Raw genomic sequence first — 19,477 nt, forward strand, 5'->3', positions numbered from 1 at the left:
GTATGCTGTAAAGCCCTGTGAGGCAAATTGTGATTTGTGATATTGGGCTTTATAAATAAAATTGATTGATTGATTTAACTCATATTATGGGTGGTTTATGGGGTGTATTTAGACGTCAAGTTTACTGTCAGTACAAGAGAATCTGTATGAAATGGTCCTTTATGACTTAAACTACATGCAAAGTAAACAAGTATATCCAGATTATTGAAGCATGGTCTGTGGGGACACATAAACTTATGGGAACACACCACTTTGTTCTACAGAAACAGACAGAAAAAGAAAATGTGATCACCTGTCCCTAAAACACTCTCACTTCCTGTCGCTGTCTCAGACCTCAGAGCTCGGGGTCACGGAGCACATAGAAGGGGATCCCTGTAAGTTCGCTCTGTGGGTCGGACGAACGCCAACGTCCGACAACAAGACGGTCCTGAAGGTGTGTGCCCCCCCCACACACACACACTGATGTTGTGTTAACACACTTCAAAGGTTCGTGGACCATCTACCTGTCGTCCTCTGTCTCCACAGGCGTCTTCGCTGGAGCTGAAGCAGGAGTGGGTCCGCAGCATTAGACAGGTGATCCAGGAGAGGCGGGGACACCTGCGGGGGGCACTGCGGGAGCCCATCCCCCTCCCCAAGACACCAAACCCCACCCTGGGGCGACAGCGCAGCATCAGCCGCAGGTCAGCGCTCATAGTTAACATGTCCACGTTAGATTCCTCCCACCATGTGATCCGTCAGCTCTCCTAAACATAACTGACCTTTGACCTCTGTGCAACGGCCGTGACCTCCGGAACATTCTGTCCTCTGAATATTTTAAAGCGATGCACCAAACACCATTCAGAAATCACTGCGTTACGCTGCCAGCAGTGGGAGAAAAGTTAAAATCATGATGTGTAGAATTCAGGGACGGCTAAGGATTTTTAATTACCCCTTAACTGCTCCTTCAACTGTGCAGAAAATCCATTAAAGAAAAAACCTCAACATGTTATAAAAAATTAATTTATCAATAACCACCAATTTTGGGGTGAGCGCCTGAAATTAACTGAACTCTCAAACTCTTTCTTGAGGTAAAAATGTAGGGATAATGTAATGCTAGCGGGGACATTTTCTTTGTTGTAGTTGTTACTTGTGGGGACATTTAGTTTGTTTTCTTTGTGACTTGTGGGGACATTTAGTTTTTTACATTGTGACTTTTGGGGACATTTAGTTTATCGTTGTCACTTGTGGGGACATTTAGTTTAATATGTGACTTGTGGGGACATTTAGTTTGTGGGGACATTAATGCTAATTAGTAAATTTGTGGGGGGGATTACCCCCTAAAAAAACCTTACTCCATGCAGAAAACAGATTAAAATTCCTTTATGGAGGCAGATTTGTGTCAGTATGATCAGTGCAACAGATATTTGTGACTATCTTCCTAACATTTACAACTTTGAAACAGATATTTGTGACTATCTTCCTAACATTTACAACTTTGAAACAGATATTTGTGACTAACTTCCTCACATTTACAATTTTGAAACAGATATTTGTGACTAACTTCCTGACATTTACAATTTTGAAACAGATATTTGTGACTGTTCCTAACATCTACAACTTTATAACTGATTTTTGTGACTATCTTCCTAGCATTTACAACTTTTGAACAGATAATTGTGACTATCTAACTAACATTTACAACTTTCTCACAAATATTTGTGACTAACTTCCTGGCATTTACAATTTTGAAACAGATATTTGTGACTATCTTCCTAACATTTACAACTTTTGAACAAATATTTGTGACTATCTTCCTAACATTTACGACTTTTGAACATATTTGTGACTATCTTCCTAACATTTATAACTTTTGAACAGATAATTGTGACTATCTTCCTAACATTTATAACTTTGAAACAGATATTTGTGAAATTTGTTTGTTTTATTTTAATAATCAATTATTTTGTTTTATATTTACAGATTACACATTTACACTGACTGTCTTCTGACACAAATATTGACACAAATGTGCCTCCATACATCCTTTAATATGCAGCTGAGGCTTCATGTAAATCACAACCCCTTTAATCTTATTAATATGTAAGTCAAGGGGAAATTCTCCCTTAAATCCACTTACTTAAGGGCTTTTTGAATATCAGTGTCCTTGTCTTTTTAAAGTACAATACGAACACGCTTTAATTTAGGTGATTTGAGTGTTAGTTGTGTTTTAAGGGATAAATTAAGGGACCAAACTGAACTGAAACATGTGGAAAGGGCGTCCACATACTTTTGGCCACAAGGTGTATTTTACATCACTCAGGAAAAACATGTCTCTCTGTCTGTCTCACTGTCTCTCTGTCTGTCTCAGGGAGACCAGTGAGGACGCAGACAGTCTGGGTGATGCCAGCAGTCAGCCTGACACCGTCTCCATCGCCTCCCGAACGTCACAAAACACTGCAGACAGCGACAAGGTAACACACACACACACACACACACACGCACATGCACACAGTGTGTATTAGGAGGGGTGTGTCCCACAGTCTCATTACCTCACCGCTGCAGCAGCTGGCTGGGTGTGTGTGTGTGTGTGTGTGTGTGTGTGTGTGTGTGTGTGTGTGTGTGTGTGTGTGGGAGTTTCCTCTCTTCAGTCGTCAGATTGTTTTCTTGAAACTTTCTCCTCTTCTCTGCTCTGCTCACAAGGTACGTTTTATTTCTTTACCTGCTCTTACGTGAAGTGTGGGTGGGGTCGGCGGCCGTGACCTCTGACCCCACCCACACTGGCTGTGAGCTGTTGGTGTTCAGGACGGAGGAACTGAAGCTAGTTGCAGTGAAACTAACGTGGACTGGAGACTGAGGTGGATTCAGCAGACCATGTGTCTGAAGAACAGACTGTTACTTTAAAGAGCTAGCTAGCTGTGTAGCTAAGTTACATGTTAGCGGATCTGGTGTTAGCTGCTTCGTAACGTTGCTGGTGATGCTGGTGATGTCATTTGTAAACCAGCGCAGGAGTCTGGACGAATTAGCCGACGTTATTCACTCAAGACTTTATTTTGCTACGTTAGCTCGCTATAAATTCATCTGCATTAGCAAGCTAACATTAGCCTGCTAGCTGTATTTGAGCTACGCTGTATTGATCTAGCGATGGTTTTTTCAAAGCGTTAGAGTCATTTCATTGGATGAATTAAATAACATTATACAGTCAAGACAGTACTTTATTACGTTAGCGAGCTAGCTCCCCATTCGCAAAAAAGCTAAAGTTAGCTCATATTCGCTAGCTAAAACAAAAATATCACAATACATTTCATGTCAGTGTTTCCTCTAGGGTGTTTATCAGCACGGGGGGAGATTAAATTCATGAATTTACTCTTTATCAGAGCAAAAATGAGACGAGAATTAACTAGCTAGCACAGCCGTAGAGCCTCCGCCTCAATCCCCGCCACGAGGACACAACTTCCCTGGGAGAAGAGAGCAGTCAGCATCCTGTTGCATAAATTAGCTGATGTTATCCACTCAAGACAGTTTTTGCACAAGTTGTTTATTATTTACAGATGACACACAAACACACAGACTGTTAATTTGTTTACATAATTAATATTGACACCAATCTGCCTCTGTAGCTCAGCTACACTGTGGTATTTGTACTCTCAGTAAAGTATCCGAGTACTTCTCCCAGCTGTGTCGCGTACATGTAGTGGAGTACAAGTACTGCTGTGGTGCTTTCCACTGTGTGTCTGTGTTGTCCTCACAGCTGTCTTCCATTTGGACGGGGAACACCCCGTCTGTCCCAGCAGACACTCTGAGTGTGTTTGTTTCTCACACCAGCTGGAGCCCACGTGCTCCGCTCAGAGATCTCAGCCAATCAGAGCTCAGCGCGCCCCACTGTGATTGGACGGGTGAAGAACGTGTTGGGTTACAGACGGTGACGATGCAGAGACTCGTCTGTCTCTTTAATGTCCACACCCAGACAGCTGCAGCAGAGCTGATGTCACTGCAGGACACACCACTCTGGACGAGATGTCTGTGGGACGTCCCTGCTACTGAGGACACTGCTACTGCTTTAAAATACTGTGTCTCACCTGTGTCCCTCTGTCTGTCCCTGCAGCTCTCAGGAGGCTGTGAGTTAGTGGTGGTGTTGTTGGATTTCTCCTCCGGAGGACCAGGAGAGCTCAGCGTCCGCTGTGGACAGACTGTGGAGCTGGTGGAGCGCTCTGCCGAACGGCCCGAGTGGTGTCTGGTCAGAACGACAGATCAAACGCCTCAGCAGGTAACCAATCAAACGTCTCCTCAGCAGGTAACCAATCAAACGTCTCCTCAGCAGGTAACCAATGACTGCTCCTCATATACCACGACAATAAACTTAGGTCCCCACTAGTCGTCCACAAAGCAACTGTCCCCACATGTCAGTAACCTGTCTCTTACACTGTGTCCCTGCAGGAGGGTTTACTGCCGATGAGCGCCCTCTGTCTGTCACACTCCCACAGTGCAGCCGACATGGAGGGGCTCATCCCGGCCTCCACCACCTCCTCCAGCACCTCCTCTACGTGCACCACCACCTCCTCCTCCTTCAACTCGTCCTCCACCACAACCACCTCGTCCTCCAACGCGTCCAACTCATCCTCTAACGTCAGCGCTGGGAGGGGTGAGTATCTGACCAACATGTCTCCGCCCTCACATGACCTCATATTCCTGCACCAGCACTTCCTGTGTTTGCTCTATGTCACTTCCTGTTTACACAGAGGGAACTTTAAACATCCTCAGGCGACCCCACAGTGTTGCTGTGATGTCCCACATCCTGTCCGTCTCCGTCTCCGTGTCCACTAAATATTTAAATCCCAGTTTGTAAAGTTCACACACACGCACAGGTCTTTGTGTGTGTGTGTGTGTGTGTGTGTGTGTGTGTGTGTGATTGTGTATGTGTGTGTCTCCTGCAACTCATAATCAACCAGGACTTTCCATACTTTTGAGGACACATCTGGAACTGTGTCTTATGTTTCTTTTGAGCTTCTGTCCAAGTCTGCAGTCCTGGGACGGACTTTACATGCCGAAGACATTTTGACAGTTTAGGTACTGAGACAGCCAGAGGTGGACACGAGTCTTTATGATGTCAGTCCATTAGTTCCTGTCCCCACAAGTAACGTAACAATACAAATGTCCCCCCAGCTCACAAATAAAACAAACTAAATGTCCCCACTAGTCACAAACTAATCTTAATGTCCCCACAAACTAAATGTCCCCACAAGTCACATATTAAACTAAATGTCCCCACAAGTCACATATTAAACTAAATGTCCCCACAAGTGACAACGATAAACTAAATGTCCCCACAAGTCACAATGTAAAAAAACTTAATGTCCCCACAAGTCACAAAGAAAACAAACTAAATGTCCCCAAAAGTCACAATGTAAAAAACTAAATGTCTCCACAAGTCACAATGTAAACAAACTAAATGTCTCCACAAGACACGAAAAACGAACTAAATGTCCCCACAAGTGATAACGATAAACTAAATGTCCCCACAAGTGACAATTTTTAAAAAAACTAAATGTCCCCACAAGTCACAAAGAAAACAAACTAAATGTCCCCACAAGTCACAAAGAAAATAAACTAAATGTCCCCACAAGTCACAATTTAAAAAAAACTAAATGTCCCCACAAGTCACAAAGAAAACAAACTAAATGTCCCCACAAGTCACAAAGAAAACAAACTAAATGTCCCCACAAGTCACAATTTAAAAAAAACTAAATGTCCCCACAAGTCACAAAGAAAACAAACTAAATGTCCCCACAAGTCACAAAGAAAACAACTAAATGTCCCCACAAGTGACAATTTAAAAAAAACTAAATGTCCCCACAATTCACAAAGAAAACAAACTAAATGTCCCCACAAGTCACAATGTAAAAAAACTAAATGTCTCCACAAGTCACAAAGAAAACAAACTAAATGTCCCCACAAGTGATAACGATAAACTAAATGTCCCCACAAGTGAAGACAAAAAGCACCAGCATTAAAAGACAGATTAAAGTTGTGTATTGTTGTTGAGTGTTGACAGAAAACATCTCCACAGAGTTCAGATTGGACCGCAGGACACAGTGAGAGTGTCTGAGGGGACGTCCTGCTCTTAGTGTGTATTGGCATGTTTCTTTTATTGTTAATATCATACATTGTTTTTTTTTAACACTTATTTTATCCATTTTCTTATTTTAATGCATTTAGATTTGTTTTGATTGTGTTTTTATCTTTATTTATACTTTATAAATTGTAATCACTGCATCTCTCTCTTCAAAACTTTTATTTATTGTAATGTTTTATTCTGCTTATTATAAATACGTTCTTATGTACATATTTATTTTTAATCATATTATTAAGTTTGAATCCTTTTTCTTCATGTTTGTGTGCAGTTGATTTTTCCCATTGATTTTCTATATTTATTTCATTTTCATTCATCATAAACAAACATTGAGACACATCTATAAAATAAGTCAAATAAACTATTTGACTTATTTTATAGATGTGTCTCAATGTTTATTTGTTGTTGTTTAATTATAATATAAATATATATTATACAATTACTTTATTTATGTTTTTATTTTTTTTATGTATGTAATTTATTTTGATTTTAGACAGAACATTTTTCCCGTCTATTTTTCCACAGTTTATTAAAATTTTTATTATTTTTGTTATTATTAATTTATCCTATCAGATTTTTTTCTTCCTTTATTTTAACGACATTTGAACAGATTTTATTTCGTTACATTTATTCAGCAGTGACAGGAACTGATCCTCCTCCTGTTAGCCACGCCCACACACTATCTGGCCCCGCCCCATGTTGTTATGCCCCGCCCCCAGAGCTGTGACTGTAGCTCATTCAGCAGAGTCACAAACAGACGGCTGCGTCTCCGTCCGTGTCTTTATTTGAACCCGTGTGTGTGTATATGTGTGTGTGTGTGTGTGTTGATGGACGGACGCTGAAGCATGCGGAGCAGCAGAGGTGCATGCTGGGATTGTTCTGCAGTTTGGGGATGGATTGTGAGAGAGGGAGAGGACGAGCGAGGTGGGTTTTAATGTGATAGAGAGACGAGTGTGTATATGTGTGTGTTAACGTGTGACAGAACAAGGTGACTGTGTGTCGACCTGTCGTCACGGCTACGCTGACGTGTAGGAATGTAACCTGTGTGTGTGTGTATGTGTGTTCATGTATGTGTGTGTCAAACAGGACACACAAGTTTCTCTGTAGGAGCTTTAGTCTACCATTAACTACCACACCCAACACACAATGTGTGTGTGTGTGTGTGTGTGTGTGTGTGTGTGCGTGCGTGTGCATGTGTGTGTGTGCGTGTGTGTGTGCAATAGGTCGGTCCTCAGTGACCTGTCAGGGGACGACAGGAAGTAAAACTGTCTCACTCTCTGTTAATGTTTCACCTCAACTTTTCTGTGAATAAAAAACAGATCTGTGAAAAAGACAAATTCACACACACACACACACACACACACACGTTTGGTAAAAGAAAATATTTAAATATAAGACGTCGTAGGAGACGGCGTGACTTATTTCTCTCATCGTATGGCGCCTTTGTGTACGCTCGTCACGTGACTGCTGTTTAAGGTGACCATAAATGTGCACACACACACACACACACACACACACATACATACAAATCGCGGAGGCGGCAAGGTGACGCCGATGTGAGGCTCTGAATGTTGGATTAGATTTATTTCTGATGCCCCGTCTGACAACAACAATTTAGTATTTATTATTATAAAAATATTTTTAGCCAAATTTCTTTTAAATTATTATTTTTATTGATTTTATTTATTTATTCATTTAATTTTTATTTTTCTGTTTGTATTTAAGTATTAATTTGTTTTTATTTACTTATTTATTATTTGGTAAGTTCATTATTTTTTATAAATATTATTTTATTTACTCTTATTTACTTTTTATTTTAATGAATTAATTTATTGTATTTTTCTATTTCTATGCATTAATTTGTTTTATTTATTTATTATTTAGTCAGTTGAATATTTTCAAAAATATCACTTTATTTACTCTTATTTATTTATTTAAGTGTATTTTTGTATTTTTATTTATGTATTAATTTATTATTTAGAAAGTTAATTGTTTCTTACAAATATTATTTTATTTAGTATTTATTTATTTATTATAATTATTTCCCATATTTATTTATTTACTGTACTGATTTATTTTTTAAATTTTATTTATCAAGTTAATTTATTTATCTTTTATTTATATCTAATTAGTAAACTGATTTTTCTATTTTTATTAATTTTGATTGATTATTTTTTATTCATTTATTTATCCTGTTTTTATTTAGTTAGTTAATTTTATTTATTTATTTTTATTTACATTTACTGTTTTCCCTTATTTATTTTATTTACTTTTTATTAGTTTTTATTTAGTGTATATCGTTTTATTAACATTTACTTATTTACTCTTTATATTTGTTCATATATCTGTTTTTATTTAGTTTATTTTATAGAGATTTATTTATTCATATATAGTTTATGTGCACAGAGAAGGAGCTGCTGCCCTCTGGTGGCAGAGTCAGACTGAACACTGGTTAATATTATAAAATAATAATAATAATAATAATAATATATAAAATATGTTTTTCAAAAGGTTAAACTTGACCTGTCTCTTTGTCTCTCTGTCCCTCCCATTCTCACAAAGGAAATATCTTGAGAACAGGTTGAGGGAATTTTTTTAAATTTGGCACAAACATCTCCTTTAAGTCACTGGTGTTTTGAAGGTCAAAGGTCACTGTGACGTCACGCATTCTCTTGAATGCTTTATGTCAACAAGGCCTTGAGGGATTTTTTTTTTTTTTTTTTTTCAAATTTGGCACAAACGTCCAGTCAAGGATGATCTGATCTGATTTTGGTGGTTGAAGGTCAAAGGTCACTGTGACCTCATAAAACATGTTTTTGGCCACAACTCTTACAAAATAATGTTACTTATTATTGTTTATGGATTTGGCCTGTTTGGGATCAAACCCATTTGTTTATCTGTTTGTTTGTTTGTGTCTGCAGACTCCGCCCTGTACGGCTCCGAAGGTTCAGGGCTCCAGACCACCGCCCAAAGTGAGTCGACAGTCCAGTATTTACTCACCCTGCTGACGGACAGTGAACTCATCTTCTTCTTCTTCTTCTTCTTCTTCTTCTTCATCATCATCATCATCATCATCATCATCATCATCATCATCATCATCGTCGTCTTGTTGTTTGTCTCCCTCAGGTGCCACCTCCCCCACGGTGTATGGAGTGGGCGGGGCTCCAGGTGGCGCCGCCGGCTCTCCGGGGTCCAAACGCAGTGGATCTGGAACCGGAAATACGCTGAAGGTAAAGTCAGGCTCACTATTATTATTGTTGTTGTTGTTGTTGTTTTGAATTCCTATAATTAATGAATTATGATGACAAATCTTTTCTCATATTTATTTATTTATTTTATGTTTTGAATATACTTCATTATTTTTTAGTAATTAATTCAATTTTTATTTTACTTTATTTTAGTGTTTTCTTTTTTTATTGTTAATTTTTTATAGATATTGATTTATGTACTCTCATTTATTTATTTATTTATTTACACACTGTATTTATTTTATTAGTTTTTATTTATGTGTTTATTTTATATTTCCCCATTTTTTATTTATTTTTCATTTTCATTTATTTTTTACATTTCTTCATTAAGATTATCAAGTTTATTTGTATGTATTTATTTATTTGTTTTTAGTTCCATTTATTGTGATTAATTATTTGTATTCATTTATTTATTTAATTTAGCTTATATTCTTTTTTATTTATTTAATACATTTTTAAAATATATTTATTTATTCATTCTTATTTTATTTTTTTATTCATTAGATTTTTCATTTGATTTACTTTTTAATTTACTTATCAAGATTATTAAGTTTATTAAACTTTTATTTATTTGATTATTTACTTTTTCTATTTTTATTTACTTATTTTGTTTTATTTATATTGGTTTATTTTGATTAATTACTTTTTTCATTTATTTGGTATAGTTTATATTTTTGGTTTTCATTTATTTCATTAATTTAATTGGTTCCTTTTTTTATTTTTGTTTTTATTTCATCATTTACTTTCTTTATATATATACTTATTTTATTATTCATTTTGTTCAATTGAGTATTTCACTGATATTTTTTCATCGTTTTTTAAATATATTCCTGTATTTAAATCTTTATTTACTCAATTATTTTTTAATTAATTGATGTATTTAGTTATATTCATAATATTTCTTATATTTTTCTCGATTTATTTAGATAGTTTCTGTTTTTCATTTAATTTATGTTATTTAGTTTATTTTTTATAGAGATTTATTTATTCATATTTATTTATGTAGTTTATTTTTATGTATTACTTTCTGAAGTGAGTCTCTTTGACATTGTGTTGTTTGTTTGTTTGTTTGTTTGTTTGTTTATTTGTTTGTTTGTTTGTTTGTTTGTTTGTTTGTTTGTTGCAGCGCTGGTTGACCAGTCCGGTCCGCAGGCTGAGTCAGGGAAAAGCTGACGGACAGAAGAAACCTCCAATCAGAACCAGGAGGCGGGACAACAGGACGGAGCTGGCCACGCCCCTCACCGGCAACGCACAGACGGTACACACACACACATACACACACACACACACACAGGATGAGAGAAAAAAGAGAGAAAAGATAACGTTTATGTTTGTTTGTGCAGAAGGCGAGGAAGGAGGAGGCGGGGCAGAGTGGAGGGGAGGAGGAGCCAGAGGAGGAGAGCAGCACCCCGCTACCACCTCCCATGCAGATCATCAAAGACCCAAACAACCCCGAGGTAAACAACATACTGTTTCTGTATTCTGTAAACAAACGTGGTTCATGCTGTTTGTTTGTTTGTTTGTAATATTTTTTTCAGTATTTTGTCTTCAATAAGTTTTTCGTCGAGTTTTGTCAGTAAATTTGTTTCCGCAGACAACTCATTCTTTTGTCTGGCTCTGTGTTTATTTTACTTCTTTATAAATGTGATTGCTGGTTTCTGGAAACAGAACGTTTCAGTTTCATTACTGGTTAGTTGCTTTTTCTTATTAAATGTCAGTAGTGAAAAGTGACTGTTTAAATTTCCCAGAATTCAACATGACGTCTTAAATTGTCTTGACAACAGTTGAAAAATAATCCATTTACAAAAATATATAAAACTGATCAAAGTGTAAAGCCGGACGAGTTTCACTGAAAATAAAATGAGTATTAACATCTTTTATCAAAATGAAACGTCTATGAATCAACGAATCAATAATCAATTAATATATTTGAAGTTATATCGATGACCGTCAACTTTTATATCACCGGATTTATGATTTTGGGTTTTTCGTCCGTTCCGTTCTTGTGAAACTGATATCTCAACAACAGTTTGAGAGAATTTCTCAAATTTGGCACAAACGTCCACTATGACTCAAAAATGAACTGATTGAATTACAGGGTGGAATGTCAAAGGTCAAGATCACAGTGACCTCGTTTATTGCATTTTCATGAAATCTGTATCGCAAGAACAGCTCAACAGAATGTCTTTAAATTTGGCACAAACACCACTTTGAGTCAGCGATGAACTGATTCAATTTTGACCATAGAAGGTCGAAAGTCAAAGGTCAAGGTCACTGTGACTTCGTCCGTCGCACTACTATCAAGTCAAGTCAACTTAATGTTATCTAGGCGCAATATCTCAAGAACAATTTGAGGGAATTTCTTCAAATTTAGCACAAACGTCCATTTGGACTCAAAAATTAACTGATTAGAATCAAGGTGTTTTTAGTTGCTTAACCCGTCTCTCCTTTCTGTCTTCAGGCTCTGGACTCGGATCAGGGCTCTAACGAGTCGGACACGGAACAGAGGAACAAAGCCCTGAGAGGACGCATGTGAGACAGACACCGTCATAGACACGTGTCTCTCTGTGTGAGCATTGAACGTGAACTCACGTCCGTGTGTCTCTGCAGGTTTGTGGTCAACGAGATGATCCAATCAGAGAAGGACTACGTGAAGGATCTGGGCGTGATCGTGGAGGTGAGACATGCCGAGTTTCAGCAGCTGAATGTCGAGTTTAAACTATGAATGAAATCCAAATGTGCGGTCTGTCTGTGTGTCTGTCTGCATGTCTGTCTGTGTGTCTGGGTGTCTCAGGGGTTCATGTCCAGGCTGGAGGTCCGAGGGATCCCAGAGGACATGAGAGGAAAAGACAAGATCGTTTTCGGAAACATCCAGCAGATCTATGACTGGCACCGCGAGTACGTCACAGTCACACACATTAACACACACACACACACACACACACACACACTGTGTCACACTCATTGTGTGTGTGTGTGTGTGTGTGTTTGCTCTCAGCTTCTTCCTGGTGGAGTTGGACCGCTGCGTTCAGAATCATGACCTGCTGGCCGATCTCTTCATCAGACACGTGAGTTCAGTTTTCACCAGTGGTTGAAGGTGTGTGCAGATGACAGACGGGGGCGCTGTAATCAAGGACAAAAAATAAGCCACGCCCCTCAAACTGTACATCAAAGTCACTTGAGTTTCAACACCCAAGTCCAGCTCAATGTGCTGTACAGAAAAGCCTTAAAACCATTGAGGTCCGCCTGAGTAGATTTTCCACCATTTTTAATTTTTTGAAAAACACATTTTTGATGTCTCTTCCTAAACAGTAGGTCTGAGTCACACCAAATTTTGTGTGGATCATCACTGGACTATCCTCATCATACGTTATTAAAAGCTGCTTAATCTCTAGTTGCATTTCAAAAACCTTGACTATTGAACTTTAAAAATGGCGTGGCTTAACACATAAACAGAACTAACTCCACAACTGTTGAACGAATCATTACAAAACTTGCAGGAAATGTTCATATAACTACCAAAAACATAACCTGAGAGTTTGGTTCAAATTTACCACCAAGAGGCGCCACAACTGCAACAAAATAGGTGTGGCATTACACAACTTAGAACATTTTTGCCATCTCCTTCTAAACCGTAGGTCTGATTCGTACCAAGTTTTCTATGGATCATCATCTGACAAAGCTCATTAAGACTTAATAAAAGCTTGTTGACATCTCATTGTGTTTCAAAAATACTGACCAAAGAACTGCATAAGAATGGCTCTGCAACCATCGGGTCAGACATCATGACACTTGCAGGATATGTCCACATATGTACCAGAAACAAACCCTCAAAACTTAATTCAAATCGACTACTTGGAGGCACCACAGTTGCAAAAAAAGGGGCGTGGCTTAACAGAAATCAGACTATAAATCATAACTTGTCGGTCTAATCTTCACGGAACTTAGAGGATATGTTAAATAATAATGTTAGAACATGTGTGTCAATTATTTTGAATTTGCGCCACCAGTCCAAACAAGTGCTTCAGCCTGGCGCTAAAATTTGTCCATAAACAAAAACAGTTTGTCCAAATGTCACCGAACTCTGCTATGGGTACCTGCAGGTTGAAAGACACTGAGCTCTGATGTTGTGTATGTACACACACATTACTGCAAACCTACACATAATGCACACACTCAGGCATCACACCACTGACCTGCTGGCTGGATGACTTTCTGTCACCATGGTAACTGCATCAGGTCCGGGAGCTGCTGATGGTTCATCACACTGTTCCTGCAGGAGGGTCACATGACTGTTATCGATTAGTCCGTCAATCAATCAGCTGTTAACACGTGTGTGTGTGCGTGTGTGTTCTGTAGGAGCGCCGCCTCCACATGTACGTGGTCTACTGTCAGAACAAGCCGAGGTCAGAGTTCATCGTCATCGAGTACGAGACCTTCTTTGAGGTAATGCATCACTTCCTGTTTCCTGTTTTGTTGAACTGTTGTCAAGACTTCACTGAACACGCTGATTTTTGAATGGGGTTTGGTTTGGACGAACAGAAGGAGATCTTAGTGTATGTTCTGCAACACAAACAGACGACTAAAGAGAAGACACTGAACCTGTCTGTCTGTCTGTCTGTCTGTCTGCAGGAGATCCAGCACGAGATCAGCTGCAGGATGTCGATCAGTGACTATCTAATCAAACCCATCCAGAGAATCACCAAATACCAGCTGCTGCTGAAGGTCTGTGATGATCAGCTGACATCACAGTTTAACTGTTTCTGTCTCTGAACGGTTTTAACGATGTTAACGACACATTTTAAAGGTCACTGTGACCTTGTCTGTCTCATTCTCCTGAATGCGATATCTCCAAATCGCTTTAAGAGTTTCCTCAGATTTGGCACCAACATACACGACTCAACAATGAGCAGGACAGATTTTGTTGGTCAAAGGTCAAAGTCACTGTGACCTCCTCCGTCACATTTTTGTGAACACAATATCTCAAGAACACCCTGAGTGAGTTTCCACAGATTAGGCACAAACAATCCCTTAGACTCAGCAATGAATGGATTAGAATTTGGTGGTTAAAGGTCACTGTGACCTTGTCAGTCTCATTCTCCTGAATGCAATATCTCCAAATCGCTTTAAGAGTTTCCTCAAATTTTGGCACAAACGTCCACCTGGAGTCAAGAATGAAGTGATTGGAATTTGTTGGTTAAAGGTCACTGTGACCTTGTCAGTCTCATTGTTATGAATGCAATATCTCAGTAACTCCTTGAGGGATTTTTTTTTTTTTTCAAATTTGGTACAAATGTCCACCTGGACTCAAGAATGAACTGATTACACTTTGGTTGTCAGAGGTTAAAGGTCACTTTCACCTTATCCGTCACATTCTCGTGATTGCCATATCTCAAGAACACCTTGAAGAAATTTCCTCAAATTTGGCACATACGTTGGACTCAACAATGACTGACTCCCTGATTAGAATTTGGTGGTTAAAGGTCACTGTGACCTTGTCAGTCTTATTCTTGTGAATGCAATATCTCAAGGTTACCTTAAGGATTTTTTTTATGTGCAAATTTGGCACAGACGTCCACCTGGAATCAAGAATGAAGTTATTAGAATTTGTTGGTCAAAGGTCAGTATGACCACACAAACATGTTTTGGCCAAAACTCAAGAATTCATACATTAATTATGTCAAAATTGACTGATGACATTTTATATCCAAAGGTCAAAGGTCAGCTTTACTGTGCCATCATCACAAGTCACCTTGACTGTTTAGATCTTGTGTGTGTGAAACATCAGTGGAAACTGTCAGAGACACTTGGTGGGCGGAGTCAAAGACCTGCAAGGTGGTAACTCTAGTTTTCACGTCTGGTTCTCAGGATTTTCTAAAGTACACGTCTAAAGCAGGACTGGACTGTGACGAGATCGAGGTGAGTCTCGGTCTTTCCGTCATATTCAAGTTCTGACCGCTGCACCACAGCGATGCTCTAACAACCACGTGTGTCCGTACAGAAAGCCGTGGAGCTGATGTCGCTGGTGCCGAAGCGCTGCAATGATATGATGAACCTGGGACGCCTGCAGGGATACGAGGTACGCCCGTCTGTCTGCCTGTCTGTCCACCTGTCTGTCCACCTGTCTCTGTCTGTCTGTCTGTCTGTACGCCCCGAGTTAGACCACAGCGAAGTGACATCCCACCACAGACAGGGTAGATTTCAGAGAGTCCTCACTGGAAATAAAACCCAAATAAAGTTGAAAATCATAACCGAGAAGGAAACAAAATGGCAGCCATTTTCTACAGAGTTTAAAGTCTGAGTCAACAACAACAACAACAACTCAAAACAACAAACACATTGTCGGACATGTAACTTTCAAAAACACTACAGGAACCTGACAGATGAACTTTGCAGAAAATGTCTGACACACAGTACACGTTAGCTAAATGCTAATTTATAATATGTCAGAGGTTGTGTTTATACAGCTAATACAGCTTAGAAAAAAATTTAACTAACACAGTTTTAACCAAATGAAAATGTTAATGATAATGTTCTGAGTCTGCTGAATGCATGAGTAGGCGGCTGTTTGCTAACGTGTTAAGGGCAACTACTTTATAAGAGGATAATATGTCAGAGGTTGTGTTTACAGCTCATTCTGCTGCCCCCAAGTGGCAAAAAAAATTAATAATACAGCTTTAACCAAAATGAAAATGTAAAGGACCGACAATAGAACCCTGAGGAACCCCACAAGTAATAATTAACAACATCACAGGAACCAGCCATAAAATAAATACTGCAGAACATATAAAGGACCGAGATTACAACCCTGATGAGCTCTACGAGTTACACAGACTCTCACCTGTCTTCCTGTTGTCCAGGGGAAGTTGACGTCTCAGGGGAAGTTGCTGCAGCAGGAGACCTTCTGTGTTTGGGAGCAGGACGGAGGAGTTTTATCTCGCAGTAAAGAGCGCCGAGTTTTCCTGTTCGAACAGATCGTCATTTTCAGCGAGCTGCTGCGCAAAGGTTCCAACAACCCGGGGTACCAGTTCAAGAATAGCATCAAGGTGAGGCCACTTGACACCGCTCTGGTCGAGACTTGGACCGGTTTGTACTGGGAGTAATGGTGTGGCTATTTGTGTGTGATCAGGTGAGTTACCTGGCGATGCAGGACAGCGTGGACGGGGATCCCTGTAAATTCGTCTTGTGGTCTCGTGGCTCTGCGGAGCGCTTCACACTGCAGGCGTCCTCCGCCAGCATCAAGTTGACCTGGGTGGAGACGATAGCCACCCTGTTGGACGCACAGAACAACTTCCTGTCAGGTGAGTCCCTTGAAACATCCTGAATCCACCTTGGATCATTGAATCTTGCTGAATTGTCCCTGAACCTCCTAGAAATCCTTGATCTGGTTTAGTTGAACCCGCTGATCCTGTTTGTGTCTGCAGCTCTTCAGTCTCCCATTGAGTACCAGAGGAAGGAAGGCGGGATCTCCGTGACCCGCCCTTTGTCGTCAGGGCGACCACCGTCAGCTCCACCTACACCCAACGGCCACGCCCCTCAGCCTCATCCTGAGAGCGAGCAGGACGACCAGGTTCGGATCCCCCGTCTTTATGTCATGCTCCCGTACTTTTTTTTTTCTTCTTTTTTTTTTAAGTTCGGATCAGAGCTAACTGTGACCTTTGACCCGCTCCAGGAGCTGGTACTGGTGCTGCAGGACTTCGTGGCGGTTCGGGAGGACGAGATCTCTGTGTTTCGAGGGGAGAAGGTTCAGATTTTGGCGTCCAACCAGCAGGGTCAGAGTTTGGTGTACCGGCCAGCCAACAGCGACTCGCCGGCCGCTGAGGGCTGGGTGCCACGCAGCGTGCTCAACACACACTGACACATACACAATAACACCCCGACAGCAGAGTCCGGTTTACGACATGTACACATATGACATACTGCACGCTATCAGGGCCCAAGGCATGTTGGGAAACTTTGTATGATGGTGAGAGGTGGAGCCTGTAGATGGCGCCTAAAGGTCGTTCAGTACAACCCAAAAATATTGCAACAACTGCTGACCATGGTGACGCCCTGATGTTTCCTGCGGTGCCACCATCAGGGAAACTTTCCGTTTGGCCAGGACGACTACACCTGTTAATGTCTCACCATTGTCGGTCACTTCCTGTTAATTTCTCGCCATTGTCTGTTACTTCCTGTTCATTTTTTTGCCATTGTCTGTTACTTCCTGTTAATTTCTCACCATTGTTGGTCACTTCCTGTTAATTTCTCGCCATTGTCAGTCACTTCCTGTTAATTTCTCGCCATTGTCAGTCACTTCCTATTCATTTTTTTGCCATTGTCAGTTACTTCCTGTCATTTTTCTCGCCATTGAAAGTTTGAGTTAAAACTACCGTGTGTTTTAGAAAATAAAGCAAAGACTTGAAACAAAATAAAAGCCCCGCCCCCTCAGATCTATCTGGTGGCCCATCTGCGGGGTCCCGACCCTCATGTCGGGACACGTATTGCCATCTCTAGGCTCCGCCCTCGGGCTCTGATTACCTGCAGTATTAAAACACACACACACTAATCCCAGCAGCAGGTACTGTTAGTCTCCTCCCTCCTTCCTGGTGCTTCAACATTCAGCCAAAACACACCTCCGTCCTCGCCTCGTCCAATCAGATGCAGGCGTCAGGTCGGCCTCCAGTTTACTGCCCCCGAGCAAAACCGATCGCACTCTGACAACATCACAAACTGTTCCCTGTGTGGGTCAACGGGAGGGAGACCGCATCATCATCATCATCACCAGACAGACTGGGATTCCAGGAAGCTGCGGTTGCCTAGCAACAAGAGACAATATATAAAAAAAATAAATAATAAAAGTTAAAAAAAAAAAGGCTCCTGGAAGAGAAGAGGTGAAAAAGACCCGTCAGCCAATCAGAACTGAGCTCTCTCTGCGTGTCATCCTGTTAAATAGTGTGTATAAACAGACTGAGGACACACACACACACTCCATACACACACACACTACTGCTATGACGACGACGATGAAGATGAAGATTAACTACGATGATAATTAAGAATATTAGAATCTGTTTTTCACCTCAATTAGAAACGTTTGTCATATTAATGTTTGTGTGTGAGAGAGCGCGCGCGCGTGTGTGTGTGTGTGTGCGTGTGTTAGTGACGACGTCCTGTGTGTGCGTGTGTTTTTCCACGGACAGTTAGGTGGTGTCCCGGTGTAGCGTTGCCATGACGACTCGTGTTTGGCGGTGACACCAGGTTTTTTTGTTTGTCTTTTTAGCGGACCAGAGCCGCCCCCCCCCCCCTCTTCTTACCCCCTCCTTCTCCTCTCTGCCGTTACCATAGCAGCTGGCTGCGGCAGGGGCGGAGCCTGCATGGCGCCGCCTGCCCCCTCCTCCCCGCCCCAGCCCCCCCTCCCTGTGCGTGCAGCTCTGGTTAGTTTGGATATTATGCATTTCTTGTTCCTGTAAATAGACCAGACCTCCAACTGCTACTCCAAACTAACTCTGGACACTGTCTGTCTCTCTGTCCGCCCGTCTGTCCGTCCGTCTGACAGACAGAGGCGCAGCGACTCCACCTACTGTGACCGTCTGTTTCTACTGAAGCTGTAACCTTCCACACGCTCTCTACCTGTCTCTCTCTGCCTGTCTCTCTACCTCTCTGTCTTTCTCTCTCTGTCTCTCTGGTGCCATTCTCAGACAACACCCCGGTCCTTAAGGAGCTACGCCGCCTCCCGAGTGCACGACGGGGGCGCCGAGGCGGGAAGTAGTGCACTGTGAAGGGTGTAGGGAGAGACGCAGCAAACTAGGAGGGTGGAATGCTGCCTTCAAATGCAGCTGGTGAGGTTGAATTTTCGAAAACCAGTGTGGTGCTGGTCAAGAGCAACACACACCGGTACAAAACAAACACGTAGCTTCTCATGTGTTATCGTCCAACGCCTTCACAGGTCGACAGTCCACGTGTTAATGTTTCATTCATTCATTTTCCATAACTGCGTATCCTGTTAGGGGTCACAGGGGGCGGAGCCTATCTCAGCTGACACTGGGTGAGAGGCAGGGTTCACCCTGGACAGGTCACCAGACTATCACAGGACTGACACATAGAGACAGACAACCATTCACACTCACATTCACACCTACGG

At 40.9% G+C, this 19,477-nt stretch overlaps 1 protein-coding gene across 1 annotated transcript in view; it reads left to right on the forward strand.

Annotated features, from left to right (window-relative positions):
* Positions 1-19,471, forward strand: part of LOC126403032 (kalirin-like) — a 38,054-nt gene extending 18,583 nt beyond the window's left edge. Inside the window, exons 35-55 of the mRNA XM_050065428.1 lie at positions 332-433; positions 526-680; positions 2,348-2,450; positions 4,082-4,243; positions 4,414-4,618; positions 9,028-9,078; positions 9,233-9,336; positions 10,481-10,612; positions 10,701-10,811; positions 11,816-11,886; positions 11,965-12,031; positions 12,149-12,252; positions 12,353-12,422; positions 13,714-13,800; positions 13,987-14,079; positions 15,223-15,273; positions 15,356-15,433; positions 16,215-16,400; positions 16,484-16,655; positions 16,779-16,924; positions 17,027-19,471. Of these exons, the coding sequence (XP_049921385.1) occupies positions 332-433; positions 526-680; positions 2,348-2,450; positions 4,082-4,243; positions 4,414-4,618; positions 9,028-9,078; positions 9,233-9,336; positions 10,481-10,612; positions 10,701-10,811; positions 11,816-11,886; positions 11,965-12,031; positions 12,149-12,252; positions 12,353-12,422; positions 13,714-13,800; positions 13,987-14,079; positions 15,223-15,273; positions 15,356-15,433; positions 16,215-16,400; positions 16,484-16,655; positions 16,779-16,924; positions 17,027-17,212 (2,436 nt within the window). The 3' untranslated portion in view covers positions 17,213-19,471. The remainder of the gene's footprint in view (positions 1-331; positions 434-525; positions 681-2,347; positions 2,451-4,081; positions 4,244-4,413; positions 4,619-9,027; positions 9,079-9,232; positions 9,337-10,480; positions 10,613-10,700; positions 10,812-11,815; positions 11,887-11,964; positions 12,032-12,148; positions 12,253-12,352; positions 12,423-13,713; positions 13,801-13,986; positions 14,080-15,222; positions 15,274-15,355; positions 15,434-16,214; positions 16,401-16,483; positions 16,656-16,778; positions 16,925-17,026) is intronic.
* The last annotated feature ends 6 nt before the right edge of the window (positions 19,472-19,477 follow it).

This window comes from Epinephelus moara, chromosome 16 (assembly GCF_006386435.1).
Source record: "Epinephelus moara isolate mb chromosome 16, YSFRI_EMoa_1.0, whole genome shotgun sequence".
In the NCBI taxonomy this organism is placed as follows: Eukaryota; Metazoa; Chordata; class Actinopteri; order Perciformes; family Serranidae; genus Epinephelus; species Epinephelus moara.